The 15,973-nt window shown below is 42.5% G+C and overlaps 1 protein-coding gene across 2 annotated transcripts in view; it reads left to right on the top strand.

Annotated features, from left to right (window-relative positions):
* LOC119436476 (transmembrane 9 superfamily member 3-like) overlaps nt 1-15,706 on the top strand; it is a 96,855-nt gene extending 81,149 nt beyond the window's left edge. For both annotated transcript variants that reach the window (XM_037703326.2, XM_037703325.2), the window contains exons 11-14: nt 6,935-7,081; nt 7,146-7,229; nt 12,200-12,276; nt 14,381-15,706. In XM_037703326.2, coding sequence (XP_037559254.1) covers nt 6,935-7,081; nt 7,146-7,229; nt 12,200-12,276; nt 14,381-14,448 — 376 coding nt within the window. In that variant the 3' untranslated portion in view covers nt 14,449-15,706. The remainder of the gene's footprint in view (nt 1-6,934; nt 7,082-7,145; nt 7,230-12,199; nt 12,277-14,380) is intronic.
* Nucleotides 15,707-15,973: the final 267 nt, after the last annotated feature.

Here is a 15,973-nt window from a genome sequence, read left to right as displayed (position 1 = left end):
TTTTACATTCAGCATAGGAAAAGTAAAACTAGTTCAGAATATGCCACTCATAAAAATTTGTGAATCGAATAATGATAGGCTGCAGAAATAAATTACCATAAAAACCTGCGTACAATACGAGTTTTTTTTTTTCTAAATTTTACCATGTAAAATTTCTGCCGTGTATTATATGCAGTTCGCTAAGTTTTCAGCCTGAAATTTGCAGTTTCGGTTTCGTTTTTTCTCAGTGCTATCATCATCAAGACTCGTAGTGGAGGATGCGTCATTTTGCGGTAGCGTCGGTAGGCAGCTGTTGCTTTCAACGGGTGCCATTTTGACCACGCTAAGAATCGGCACGTTCGCTAGTCTATCTCGCACAATGTTGGGACCGCGAAAGCAGTACCTAGCTGCCTTTAAAAGGCAAGTTATTATAGCTGCTGAGACCATCAGAAATTGTGCCGCAGGGCGGCACTTCAGCGTCACCGAGGGCAGCGTTCGCAGCTGGGATGACATCCAAGTTGTAACCGCGGGACGTTTGCATTAAGAAGCCTTTTAAAGACCGGATCAAGTGCTGCTGCCAAGAGTGGATGAGGTTGGAAGACCCGCAAGTAACGGCTACTGGACAGCTGAAACGGGCCTCTCCAGCGGTGCTTTATAGCTGGATTGCGGATGCATGGGCCAGCATCCCAGAGGAGCTTGTCAGTCGCTCTTTTAAGAAATGCAGCATCGCCAACACACTTGACTGCACTGAAGATTACTTTCTGTGGGAACATATCTCCGACAAGGGGCTATCGGGAGACAGTGCCAGTGAAACGGACGAGGACTGAACGTTAACTGCAATGCGAATAAATGCTTTCTGTGAATTTTCCTCACTCGCATTATATGTGGATGAAAACATTTTTGTTTTCGTTATTGCTATCCCCAAATAACACCTCGTATTATATGCAGGTCCATATTATACGCGGGTTTTTACGGTACTTGTTGATGATCTACAGTTGATGTCTGTAATGTATCGCAGCATTCTTTTCTGTATAACTGTGTTGTTCTACTTTTTCTTCTTCTTCATTTTTTTTCCTTCTTTGTTGTAGATCATACAAGATTACAGTAACCTAAATGGGATGAAAATGAGGCGAAATATTACTGGATTTTAGTTTTAGTGGGCATTATCGTACGGCAAGCAGATAGCATACCCGCAGTGGCGGATAACTTAGATCTGAGGCGGTTTACAAGAAACTCCCAGTTCAAATGTCTTGAAAAGTATACACCAAGAATTTTATGTTCATTCACCAGCTCAATTTCAGTACCAGAAAATTGAAGCAAATGTTTGAGCTGAAAGATAATGTTCCTAGGTCTAAATAAAATAGCTTTAGATTTCACTGGGTTGGTTTTAATACTATTTGATTGCGACCTTGATTGCAATTTGACAAGGAGTTGGTTACATTTCAACACCAAGTCATTTTCATCACAGCCAGAAAACCAGGCAGCTATCATCCACATATATAATGAAGCACACGGCTGGGTCAACATTTACAATGTCATTTATGAAAACATTAAATATTAAGGGCCCCAGTACGCTTCCTTGCGGCACTCCACTAACAATCATTAACAGGGGTGATTTGTGTTGAGCTATACATACGCACCGTTTTCTGTCCTTTAGTTATGATGTCAGTAAACTGAGCGCATTACCACGTATTCAATACCATGACAGCTTCTTTGCCAAGATGTCATGACCAAGGCTGTTGAAAGCCTTACTAAAGTATATGAATAGGCCTAAAGTGTAGAGGCCGCTGTCCATGTTCTGCACTAGATGTTCTTTTAGCGTCAGTAATGCTATTTCTGTAGAGTGCCCTTTTCTAAAACCAAACTGACGGTCGGTAAAAACATTGTATTGGGATAAAAAAAGCTTGATAGGTGAGAACACAAAATCATTTCAAAACCTTTCAAAAATACTGGGAGAACAGATATAGGCCTGTAATTAATTATTGTGCTTTTGTACTCAGATTTATAAGTTACGGAGAGACGCTGGCCTTTTTCATACCTGAAGGAAACGTTCCTGATTTGATAGCTAGGTTAAATATGTAAGCTAAAGTTGGTGCTATTAAATCAAACGTATTTCACTGGTTTAACCTGTATATTGTTTACATCAATGTCTGCTGTTGCTTAGGCTCATAGAAACTAGGTAAACTTCCTCTTCATCAGTAGGTATAATAAATATACTGTTAACACTACTATGTTTATATAGCTTAAATCTAATCTACCACATTTATTTGGTGCAGCAGCGTTTACAAAGTGCGAGTTGAAATGGCCCGCGAGTTCTACACCCTTCAGCTCACGGTTGCCGGCAGTTCTCACTTCGGGCAGCGCGTTTTTCCTCGGACAGCCTAGAATGCTGTTTTATCACCTTACACGCACATTTTATCAGGATGTTCAGCGGTTGTGTCAGAGAATACAGTATTGTTATACGCTAGCTTTGCTGAAGTAAGCATTTAGCTTGTTCCTTAAGGCTTCAACTTCTTGAAAATCTTCCTGTGTTTGAAAGCGAAAAAATGTGTGGTAAAGGTTTTTTTTTTATTATTATTATTCATTGTTTTTATGTGTTGTTTGGTGACCCATGGTTTTCAGATTTTTCTGGTTCGCTTGGAAGTTTTGAAAGGAACATGAACACAATAATTACACACAAAAGCCTCAATGAACTCTGCATATGTCATATTACTGTCTTTTTTTCTCATTATCGAGGTCCAGTTATATGCAGCAATGTCACGCTTAAGCGACTTCAGTGCATCTGGAAATACTGAAATGTAATCGAATTTTCAGATAAAATTTCGTTTTGAGCAGAGTAGGTCATAAATACAGGACAGTGGTCACTGATGTCAACTGATAGTGTGCCCGCACTTGAGATACAGTGGAATCTCGTTAAATCGTACTTGACGGGGACGTGAAGAAAGTACGTGCTAAGTGGCACTACGGCTTTCCCGAAAGTAAGAAATATGCACTTACCTGCCTGTGGAATGAAACGCGTTTTGCAAGAAAACCAAGAAACTTCTTTATTTTGTCTAAATAAGCCGCAAAAAATCCGTCACTTTCATTTGCCGCGTAGCAACAACCTGAATTTTGAAGCCGTCCAAGTGGAAGGCCAATGTGTCCATTAACCCTCTTTTCAGTGAACAGCCACATCACATCCAGTGCTCGTGCTGCTTCTCCAACTGACAGACACGGCACATCTTCCAGCTCAGCGTTGTCGTCGTTCTCACCATCACTTGCGCTGCATAACTTGGTACTAGAAAAGTTAACATTGTCACTGTCTAACAAATCTTCATAAGTTTCGACGTCATTATCAACATCGCAAAATGCCGAAAACGGCACTCCGTCGCCACCACCTTGTCACTGTCGTCAGTGGTTTCTTTGTCCGCATTCACTTCGCTTGGGTTGATTTCTTGGGCGGGCACAACGGACTGTGCATGCGCGAAACAGTTATTCACAGTTGTGGCTTTTACTTGCTGCCAGAAATACGCCAGCAAATGGATCGCACCCAGCATGTCAATGTTGTAAGTCTTCCCACTTTCCATTGCAAGAAGCATCCTGCACAGCATGTTTTTCCAGTAGAAGTGTTTCAGAGACCGAATGATTCCTTGGTCTAAGGGTTGTGAAAATGCAGTTGTGTTTGCTGCCAGGAACTCCAGCTTCACAGCAGAAAGGTTCTGCAGCTCCACGCGAGCCGATACGTTATCAATCACCATAACAATTTTTCTTCCGCTAGCGGTAAACGATGGTCCAGTAGGCGCACGTACTCCTCAAATAGCTTCGAGGTCATCCAGGCTTTGGTGTTGTTGCGATAGAACACGCCTGACGGAAGTCGACCACCCTTGAAGCATCTCGGCTTCGCGGCCTTGCCAATAACGAGGAGCGGCCGATATGCGACCGATAGTCTGTCCTTTGCTTGTTTTCCGCCTGTGCACGTTTCTTCTTTAAAAGTTAGTTCAGTTTGCCAACATCTTAAACGAAAGTGCCGATTCATCCATGTTAAATAAGTCTTCTGGGTAATACTCTCGCAAGATATGTTGCATCTTGCCGCTGGCCCAGTCCTCTGCACCGCTTTTCTCTGCCACTGCACCTTCGCCGGAAACAACCTTTGTGGTTAAGTTGTACCCCGTCTTGAATCTAGCAAGCCAGCCACTGCTGCAAAAAAAAACTGTCGTGACCCATCTGTGTGGCGAAGCACAGCGCCTTTTTGGTGACAGTCAAGTTTTTAGCCCTCGCAATTTTCAGCCAACGCACCAAAGCCTCCTCGACGTCTGGGTAACTTGAGCCCCTTAAACGGCAACACTTGAGGTTGGATGGTGCATCATTCAGCACCTTCTCTCGCGCTGTCCAGATGCCACATACAGTACTCAGTGGCAGGCCTTTCTCCCATGCCAACACGGACTTCTTTGCTCCACATTGGATCGCATTGATTATCTCCAGTTTTACAGCGAAGCTGTTAATGGCTCACTCTTCGATGGTCGCGTCCGGCAATAGAAAAAAACTCTCATTGCTCGTATGCTGTATGTGCAAGCGAAAGTGCACGAGGGATGCGTGCTTTCACGGAGAGTGAACGCACGGCTGAGATCAAATGCGACTTATGTGCGAGTGAAAGCACGCGAAGGCGAAGGATGCGCGCTTTCATGTGGAGCAAACGCATGGCGGAGCAAACGCGGCTTCACAGTGGAAGGTGAGCAGTGGGCGAGGAGGGCATCGTGGCACCCTAGTCTGTGCGTGTGCGTGCCCGCTCTCCCACTGCGGCGCATGCGCGCAGCCCTGCCGGCCTCTGCTGCCTGTGCCACCGACCAACGCCGGCTCTCTCTGGGCTCTCGCCCGCCTCTCCCCTAACAGTGTCGACAACGCCATTTAGCCGTTGCGTCACGTAGCCAGCGTTTTGACAGCGGTTGTGTGTGGTCACACAAAACGCGCAGAACTGTTGTCGACGGCAGCGGCGTTTTGCCCGCGTTAGCACTGAACGCGCACGGCGTGAAGAACGTGCCAACCTTTGCCGTACACCCTGTGGCGGTGCACCGTAGCAACCATAAGGGTATGGTCCCTTTGGTCACTAAATAAATTGAAACCACCGGGTCATATATATTTCTCATTCTTTAATAGTTGAATTAACCAATTACACCATCACATCTTGATAGTCATAATTGGAAATGCATAATTCCCACCATAGTACAGCATCGCTGGTCTTCCATCTCCACCCCAGTGGAAGTGCTGACAGTTTTTTTCTTTGATGCTCATCACGCGATGCTTCACTTGCCTGTTCAACATTGTGCGGTCCTGTCGCAATCACACCGCGTCTGCAGATCACTGTCGCAAAGTTCAGGCAGTCCTGTCGCAATCACGCCACGTCTTGTCGCGAAGTTCAGCACACGTCCGCACGCTGGCAACGGCGTCACGCAGGATCTCGCGAGAGTACTCGCAGACAATGGGATCTCGCAAGGTTGCTCCGCCGTGGCCTCCCAGATTACTAGTCCGAGATTGTGCGCGGCACAGCCCGGAGCCTAGGCTCTGCAATGGCCACGGAGATCCGTGCATACGCATACAACGCGTAGCTCGCACTTGGCGCGCTCCGTGCAGAATCGGTTGGCCGAAGGAGCGCGAGACAGCAACTGAGGAGTATGATGGGGATTCGATAAGTGAATAGTACGCATTAGCCGACAGGTACATGATGTACCGCTACGGCTTAAGCAGTTACCAAACACATTAAATTAAAGCGTAGCCGAGTCGGGGATTCGTCTCAACTACGTTTAATAAGAAACTGCGGCTTAAGCGGGTACGGTTTAACGAGGTTCGACTGTACTAGTGTTGACGTTCGTAATAAGCAAATCAAGATCAGATGAGGTTGTGGGCGTAACCCTTGTTGGTGTTGTAATTATGCTAGTAAAGCCTTGTCGTTAAGTCATGTACGGTCTTTGTCTTCTGATACATTGATGATGTTAAAATCTCCGCCACATGTAAAATGAAATTTGTTTACCAAAGCATCATCCAAAAGCTTATTGAAGAAGTTCAAACAGAGTTCAGCGTTTCCTTTAGGTAGACGATAGACAACCTCGTTACCAATTTTTAATGTCAGGATCTTGTAGTTGGGAGTTGCAGCACTAAAATCTGATCTTTCAGATTGACGGAATACTCCTACATAAATAGCAATGCCTCCACCACGTCTGTTTTGGCAATTTAAAACAAAACAGTTGTACCCATCAGTATTTTGCATTTTGTAGTCATTAAAGCTTGTACAAGTCTGACACCATTATTACGGTAAAGTTGAAAGCGTAATCACACAAAAATGAATAGATGAATAAAAATGAATAGACAATACATGTTTCCAGCAATAAATATCGCTCTCGGCGCCTGTAACCCACAAAAGCATGTCCTTTGAGATTGGCAACTGTTACTCCGAGCAGCCTTCGCAGGCCTGCGAAATTGGCTACTCTTACTCCGAGCTACTGGACACCCAGCGGCTTCTGCAAGTTCTTTACCCACGCGACAGGTAGTGCAACAGTATATACTGCATACCGCGCACCTGCACGCGTGTGCACTTTGAGGAACACAATTATCCTGTTCGCACGGCAGCGTTTTTGCCGCTCAAACTTTTCATGTGGAAGTACCACATGCAAATAATGACTTCTGCCTTGGCCGACATTACCTTTGTTAGAGAGGCTCCAAGTACATGCTTGAAATGGCCGAAAACTTTGTTCAATTGAAACCGTGTCACGAACTTACTTTGTTAAAGTGCGAAAAAAAATTTCTACATAGTTTTCGATGGAAAGAAGATTGCAAAATGAAAATAGTTTGTTACATCGTGGATTTTGTTAAATCAAGGTTTGACTGTATATCCATCCACTACTACCTGGATGTTGGGCTCATTCATTTCATTTGCATTTAACAAAACTGTTCACTAAGTATGCATGTTTATTTTCACCTACAGGTACTTCATCTTCACATCCTTCTGGGCCTACAAGATCTACTATGTGTATGGCTTCATGCTGCTGGTGTTCCTAATCCTGACCATTGTGACCATTTGTGTTACCATAGTCTGCACATACTTCCTGCTGAATGCTGAAGACTACAGATGGTACGCTGTTACATGAATAAATTTTTTGCAGGCCTTATATATGACATGTTTTCTTATATTGCAGGCAGTGGACAAGTTTCCTGGCTGGTGGTTCCACTGCAGGCTATGTCTATCTGTACTCATTCTATTATTATTTCTTTAAAACAAAGTGAGTAATTTGATTTATGTTTATGAACCTTCGTTTGTTGGCAGATTTATGTTGCCAGTTATCTGGTCATTGAAAGCTTGGAATTGTGCATGCAACATGTTATGTAGTTTCTGTTATGCTTTGGTAACAAGCATTTCCTTTGGCATATGGTAATGGCATAGGTCAGCAAAATGCTCATCTATGCTAACGTTAAGGGGAGAGGCGGGTCAAAAAATGGCGATTTTCATTAAAGAAATAGGTTTTGTGTTATTAGTTGTTTCAGCAACATTGATCTCTCCTATTTCACATATGAAGAAATCGGAGCCAGAAATGATTGGGAAAAGTATAATAAGCTCGGTTAAAGCACTCGAGGTGGCAAGAAAAGGCACAGATATGACACATTTTCAAGCGTGCGATGTGTCAAACCGTGGTGTCGCATGCCATTGGGCTCGTGCAAGGTGGTAGGCCTAAGCTTTTTCTCCAAGGTTAGCTTTGCCGCATCATAATCTCCCCGGGAAGTAATAATAATAATTAACAGAAGTAAACAACTTTTATAACTTTTAATTTGAATTTTCTCAACTTCACATTTTGGGCAAAACAAGGCGTTTGTGTACAACATTTTATGTATTTATTGTGGTCCAATCAAGACCACATTTGATGGGCGTAATTTTTAGGATATGTAGAATGCACTTATCTAGGATTTAATGCAATCATTTCATTTTTTTAAAGGATGAAAATTTTAATGTACTCGGGCACCAGCCACTGAATATGAAGCACCAGATACGAAATTCTCTTAAAATGTTGCCTGTAAAGGGAATCACATTATCTTGCTTATTAGCACTCAGTGGAGTGTTAGGGATAAGAAAAATATTTTGCACTGCTCTATCATGCTAACTGCTAAGTCCAGCAGCTGCACAAACATGCACTGCTTCTCACTTATGCATGGCTCTTAGGACATGAAAGCATCGAGATATCCTAAAACTAAAAGTAGATTTCGAATGAAGAAATAAAGCTCTATACGTGGTACAATTTTCATTCGCCCAGCATCATTAATTAAAAAGAAATGTTTCTGAGGAGCATCTCCCCTTAATCCGACAAATAAACAGTATTCATGCAGATTCACTCGCAAAAATGTTTTGCTAGGACTCGTTCAGACTTGCCAAGATCAGACTTTTAGTGTTTTACACTCACTCTAGCTTATGCAGATTCATGGAATAACCGACTCACTAATGAAATACTGCTGCACTAGTTAGTGTGTTAGCAACGGACCAACTAACCCAGCAACATGTTCTTAAAGGGACTCGATGGGAGGTATCACAATCTATGGCCAAAAAAGGTGTTTTGAGTACCATGCAATTTGGGCCTCTCAACTATTGAAGAAGGTGCCACATACTTTTAGCCACATCTGCCCGCTAAAAAAGCGGGAATTTGTATTTTTAGGTGGGCTTGTGATGATAGCCTAGTTAAAAGCAGTGTATCTGTCCCCACTGTTTTGAAGCTACATTCGCTGCATGGGAAAAAGGCTTAGGGCAATGTCACTACTATCATTTTTTTTATAAAAGCTGTCTGAGCTCAAGCAATGGCATCAAGGGTGCAATAAGACATGTGCAAAGGCTGATGAAATGAAGCAACAAATTTTGGGCACTGAATGCAAAGGAAGAGTAACTTTAAGGCACAGATGGTGTCACAGGACTACGGTTTGCCACCACGTGAGGCTTTGCGTCATCATACGATTTCCTGGGACATTCAGCTTTGCATTTTCAAACCGTTTTCAACAGCCATATTTAAGGCATGTTGGTCGCCATTTCTAGTGGGCACATATGCATCTGTAAATGTCTCCGAAGTTCAGCATGTGCTGAACTTCGGTTGTAAAGTGGCACTCTTTTTTCACAAAGCCAAAGGCCACAGCCTGCGGTGGGTGACTGACCATGTGCGAGAGTAGCTCACACACTGGGCTTTCTATGGCAACGCGACAGGTTGCCGCAGCGTCTTCTTACCCCCAATGCTGGAAGTGTCTACGTGTTTCAAAAGAGCACAGCCCCCTACAGTCATAGAACTCAGTGGTGGCCCAATAGGGATTGAGAGCGTTGAGAAGGGAAAAAAACTGAATATTTCAATTCTTGGTGCAAATGCAAATTTAGTGGTCTTATATATGGTGTGATCATTTTTAAGTTCTGTGAAATGTTAAAGATCGCCTGTGGTAGATGGCATAAGTCTTGTCGTTGAGCAGGATTATTCGAAGAGACGGACATTACTAGCGTGAGAAATCAAAACACATATTCAACTAATCAACGAAAATTAACTTCTTAAATGATTAACTTACGGCACATTTTGCAATTCAAGAACTATAGCCAGTGAGTTTGCAAGACGTATTTACTTGAAATGAATTTCTAGAATGACACCAGCTTCGAGATATTTTCCAAAGTGTGGGATCAAATACATGGGCGTTCCAGTTACTTTTGTGCTTCAATGCATAAAAGAGTGGTTTGTTAAAAAAAGTAAATGGAACAACAGTGCATATTTAGGGGTAGTTTGATGGTACATATCTCCAAACTGCTGTCATTCTAGAAATTCATTCGAAGCAGATATGCCTAGCAAGCTCACTGGCTACAATTCGTAAATTGCCATATTTGCCGTAAAGTAACTGATTAAGAAGTAAATTAGTGAATTTTTGTTAATTAGTTAAATGTGTGTTTCGATTTCTCATGCAACTAATGTCCGCCTCTGTAAATAATCCAGCTCAAGGACTAGAATTATGTTATCTGCAACAGGCGATTTTTAAATATCGTAAAACTTAGAAATAATCACTCCGTTTATAAATCTTTTATAAACAAAGACTGTGAAATATTAAAAAAAGCTCCACAATTTCGCACCTTTAAAGCCCAACCACATGCATGTGATTTTCGAGCGACGGCGACAGGTTTCGGCGTCAAGCAGGGCGATCCGTCGTTGTCGTGTCACCAGTTTTTGGCCAGCCAGAAAATTTTCCTTGTCGTCGCCCGGAAGTCCACACGGCGATGCCACCGAGAGCCCCAAAAGTGTTTTCAGTTTTGCTCACCAGATGGTGCCACGCCGTTTCACACTGGTGGCATAAAACAGATTTCCACTGGCGATGACAGCATATGCCGTATTTTCTAGTGTATAAGGCATGGTACATTTTTCCTGAATTTTGGTCGGTGCACTTCAGAACGGTGCAACTTATATATGGAATTTACTGAAGATGGCAGGTGTTACATGTCAGCACTCGGAGCACGCGTGCTTGCCGGACACGCACAAACTAGCGTTCTACATGCCTATGCATGCGCAGACGGTGCGAAATAGGTCATACGCGCCTAAGCGCAGCACGCTTTCTGCCCTTCCTCCATTATTTTGCCGATGGTGTGAGACCGCGCAAGCATCTGGTTTTTCTAACGTTTTTTGTGGCTCCCACGTCACTGAGTAGGTGATGTACAATTTGCTCTCCTGCCTTGCCATGCTGACACCCACTGAGGAAAGTGTGGCACCGGCCCAGCACGAGAGATAACAAGAGTGCAAGTGAACATTCGGAGAGCAAGGTGCTCGCCCGATATCACCCGTAGCTCACCTTTTATATCGGCTGCCTCATGTCTTGGTTGGCCAACATCTCCAGTTCATCAGTGGTGCGTACGTAGTAGCTTATCGCATCAGAATCGGATAAGTACGGCATTTCATGACAAGGATACCTGTGTGCGAAAGTGCGAAACCACAATACATGAAATGCGTGCATATCATACGAAGGTGCGACTTATATATTAACTTTTCTGCAAAAGTGGTTGTTTTTAGGAAGGTGGGGTTGTATGCAAGGGTACGCCTTGTCTTGTACACCGGAAAATACGGTACTAGTAGATCTAATGCACCTTGGTTTGAACATTTTTCTCGTGGTAAGTTTACAGTTTATGTGCGTACGATTGCATTTATTATGACAACAATGTAAATTTATTGCTACTTTATTTCAAGATGTCGCGTTGATGTGGTTGCTCCACACAGTGACACGACAGCGCGACAGGGTCTGCCTGTCGCTGTCGCTTCAATATCACATGCATGTGGTTGCCGCCTCAACCCTCCTAGGACTATATAACCCAAAGTGAGACGAAATTTTCTGATAATTTTGCAACAATAGCTTTTGTTCGGAACCTTAGTTACACGTTGTAGGAGTAATTGAAAATTAAGCTACTAGAGCAATGGGATTTAGTGCGGACTCTTAAACGATGTATCCGACTTTAATTAACATCAAACCAGTTTGTCAAAAGTTGGGCATCATGATGTTTAGCTTTGTAGTGAGTACACATGCTCACGAACTATGTCACAGGGAAGGAAACCTGGATATTCTAGGCCTAGAGAGCACACTCTATGCGAACCATTGTATACATTGCATGTAGGCTTCTGCTAAAATTCACATTTCGCAGAAGTGTGCCTGCATAATTTTCTTATAACCTGGCTTCTCAGATCTGTAAAATTTAATTTAGTTGACACGATTCTCTTATTAACATGTCCTCACTCAGGCTTACTGGTCCCAACAGACTCCACTTGTGGATGCAGACTCAGGTTCAATCGTAATCATGTGTACTCAGTCAGCTTCGCATATAGCTATGTGGGCTCAAAAACAATTTTAATCGTATGTGACTAATACTTCACCTGGTCAGACGCATTTGAGCTCCCTGAATTAGTCCACCTATGACTAATGTTGACATGCTCTAGTTTTGGTACAGCATTGCAAATCTTTTTCACTAAGTGGAATCCACTCTGAATGCAAGGATGGAAAGGAGCCAAGTTTCTTTTTTTATACCAAGACCCAGCAATACCAGTGTTAAAATGATAGCATTCCTCCACATAGCCTGTGTGTCTGTGTTTTATAATAGAAAAATAGTATGACAGAGCAGGGGACATCATTTTGTTTGATATTTGCAGTGGAAGTGTGAACGTATTTGGTAATAGTGCACAGTTACAATGTCTTCTTTTTTTCTCTCCTTCAGGATGTATGGCTTGTTTCAGACTGTATTTTATTTTGGTTACATGGCTCTGTTCAGCTTTGCCCTTGGAGTGTTGTGTGGTGAGTGGTGTTCCTTGTTGTAAGCTGTGTGGCTTGATTTTTTACCTATAGAGTTTACTGGAAAAAGGCATTGTTAAAAAGACTTGTATGTATTTAGACTAGTGGTGTGTGAATATTTGAATATCACCAAATCGAATCGAATAGTGAACGTTCGAATAATTCGATTCACGAATCGAATATCAACTGTGTATTTGATTTTTCAAATATTCGATATATTCGGTGTAAAGACCCATGCAGTGCCACATGTCGCATATGTCGTGCAGCCTCTCGTGCTCTATGCCACCTAAGCAAGCATTTCACTTCATTTTTGGCATAAAAGGCGTGCCGAATACGCCATGGACGGGCCACCCTGGACTTTGTCACTGTGAGCGCTCTCCGCCGTGGCGCGATGCGGGGATCGCACACGCATCGGGCAGTGCCGCCTCTGTCGATACAGGATTAGTTCAGGTCAACAGGACCATTCCAAATGATAATGTGATGCGGACAGAGGAAACAGCAACAAAAGCAACGCGTATTTCGTAAAGTGCGAGAGCATGATCGAAGATTGGGCCTTTTAGCCACCGCTAGGCACGCAGGTCATGTCGGATACGTGGCGACAAACTTCAGGCTGTTTCAACAGTTGGCAATCTCACCTGCACACGTGATCTCGGGACTGATCACTGCATCAAATTTGGTGAAAAATGTTGATATTTGTTTTGATATTCGATTTTGTTGTCTTGATTCAATTTGATATTCGATTTGAAATCTACTACTATTGGGTATTTACACACCCCTGATTTAGACATGTCAAGTGGCCTAGCATTTCATTGTCGCTTCATCAGTGTGCAAGAATGGCAAATGCCCTGTGTGACCATAAAGGGGCCATGTATTATCTGGATATTTAGTGGAACATCATAGTCTATGATGAAGGCTTCAACAAGTGTTTGAATGCTGTGGTGCATGTGCTAGAGCAGGGAAAACTTGCAATATGGGAGTGATAATGATGGGTACAGCATGAAAAATAGACTAAGATCAGATATCGCATCTTGAGGGTTATGCTCTTCATTCACCCTTGTGTTTGTCGCACTGTACTCATCATCCTGACTATGTGCCAACTCACCCAACTTTCCACCTTTGTTCAGAATATGGGAGCCATGTGAAAAAATGAAAAATCATTCACAGGTTACACCGGTTAAACTGAGAGGTGCAATCTTCACTTGAGAGTTGTACATACACTTTAGAATACGTGTTCAAGGCATCAGGGTTTTTCTTTTTGCACCATCTGTTGTGAAGAGCCACTTGTACCATTAACACGTGGAGGCACTTGATCTGACTTCGTGAATAGCCTTGTTTTAATGAGTGTTTGGCCAAAACAGGCCATGAGTTCATATTTGTCAGAGGTAGTCGCTTATGCCATAGTCATGTCATACAAGAAAACTCTCTCTTTGGGAAGTCCCACATATGGTTGTTTTTGTACACATTAAAGCTCCCTAATTGAAATTGTTGCACATTTGGTTTGAGATGGTCGGTTCAAACTTTGTACAGTCGACTCCCGTTAATTCAACTTCTCGCTTAATTTGAATGCACTGGAAAGTCCTGGCGAGAAACCATTCATTGGGGGCTATGAAAGGAAAACTTGTTTAGTTCAAGTACGAAAGCATGTTGCTTCGTTTAATCAGACCCCTGCCAGCACCCCGTCATGCGTGCAGTGGTCACTAAAAGCTTGAAAACACAAGAAATTTAGCAGACATAGCTACTAATTTCCTAGGCGATGATAGTGACAGCAGTACCCTGGGCGATGTCTCTTTTGATGATTTTGTTGGCACTGACAATAGTGTTGAGACCTCGAGGCCACTGACCGAAAACGACATGCATAGTTATTGTAATAATACATTGAAGTAGTCTATCGATGACGACAGACTACTTCAAGCAATAAAAAAGATTAGAATCCATTCATTTTGCTGCCGCTTGTTAATTCAAACAAAACTTTTCCCACAAGGGTCAAATTAACAGGAGTTGTCTGTATATACTACTGTAGTGAATATTTTAGAGTAAGTTACAAGCAATAAAAATTTAGCTAAGCAATCGCTGTGGCTGACTGTGTACTTGGTTTATTTTCTCGCAGGCACCTTTGGCTTCATTGGGACTAATGCATTTGTGCGAAAGATCTATTCAACAGTCAAGATTGACTGAGGAGAGGACCTGACCTTGGTTTTTCTCTTTCTAGTTCAGAGACTGGTGCCTGAAAGTGTGTGCATGTGTGTCTGTGTAAACTTTCATCACTCTCTGTCGACAAGAAGGAGAATCACTTTTTCTTTTTTTCTTTTATGACATGCCTTTCTGTTACCACACTTGCTTCCATTTTCTTTGTGCAAAGGCTCAGCTTTAAAAAAGTGTAGGAAATAAACCAGAACTAGAATTTTGCTTAGAACAGGATGTTTTATGTAAAGAATGTAGACCACTTCATCGTGAATGACTAGAAAAATCTTCTCTCCTCTTGCTGTTGGTGTTGGAAGCGCCAATAATTTGACACTGATAATCACCATGTATTTATATGCACAGTTTGTTTTAGCTTATGAGTAGTCATTTATGCTTGCTTTGGGGGTATTGTCATGTGTGTGTGTGTGTGTGTGAGAGAAAACTGCTGTTTCTTGTGTAATCACTTCCAAGATGCCTGGGGTGTGCGTTTGACTTATTATGGGACTTGTGATTTTGATTTTCTCCTGCGTGAGGGCTTTGTTGAAAGGAGTACCTCACAGGGTGGTTCCTTGTACATATGTATGTATTGGGGTTTGCTTGCATCATATTGATGGGGGCACTGAAGATGGACAAGCAAGCATGTTGCTTCTCAAGTACCGCACAAGTTCTGGGTGTGTTTGTTTCTTTGTGCCCTGGTGCGCCCCCCCCCCCCCTTTTTTTTTACATAGTCTCGTGTACATATTGTAGCCATCAGCCTGAACGATAAACAAGATGTGTGTGAGATGTTAATTGTTTTAGCACAAATTAAACCAGCTGTTCGAGATGCTTTGCACTTGATCAGATGCCAGAAGCCAGTCACTGTGGTGGTCATGTCACCAGCAATCTTGATTTGCGTTGTGAGAATGTGTGACTTTTCAAAGTTGAGAAATTTTAGGTTTTCTAGTGTGTGAAGAAATAATCTTTTCCAGCTGAATTTTTTATGGTGTCAAATGAAAAATAATAGATTTTTGCATTGTGGCATTGTAGTTAGTGTCACCATATGCTACAAGTTCTTTGGTCTGCAATGAAATTGCACGTTCTTGAATAGCCAGATCGTACTGTGTTTACAGATATGTTTTATAGCCCAAAATATAAAGGTTCAGATTCATGGAGGGTTTCCATTTTCCTTCCTATGTGAATTACAAGCAGATCTTGCAGAATTCAGTTGGATCACTTGCCCCTTTGAATAAATTATAAATATTCTTTACTGCAACTGCTGTCTCTCAGTTTAAGTAATGCAGAAAATGTGTTGTTAAGGATTGCATGCCAGAAAAAAAAAGTCAAATGCAGATTCTTTACAGGTCCTCGAACTTGTATAAAATACAAACTTGAAAATGTCTTTTGCAAGGCCTTGAAGGTTCTGTAATTTTGACTGTTCTGTGAAAACAAACGTCTTTTTGATGGTGAGGATGGATGAAATACACAGGCAGATTTAGCTTGTTGGAAGTGTGTTGGCATGTGCCTTAGATCAAACTCATTA

This window comes from Dermacentor silvarum, chromosome 1 (genome assembly GCF_013339745.2).
Source record: "Dermacentor silvarum isolate Dsil-2018 chromosome 1, BIME_Dsil_1.4, whole genome shotgun sequence".
NCBI lineage: Eukaryota > Metazoa > Arthropoda > Arachnida > Ixodida > Ixodidae > Dermacentor > Dermacentor silvarum.
The sequence above is the reverse complement of the archived record's forward strand: the minus strand, read 5'-3'. Positions and strand labels throughout refer to the sequence as shown.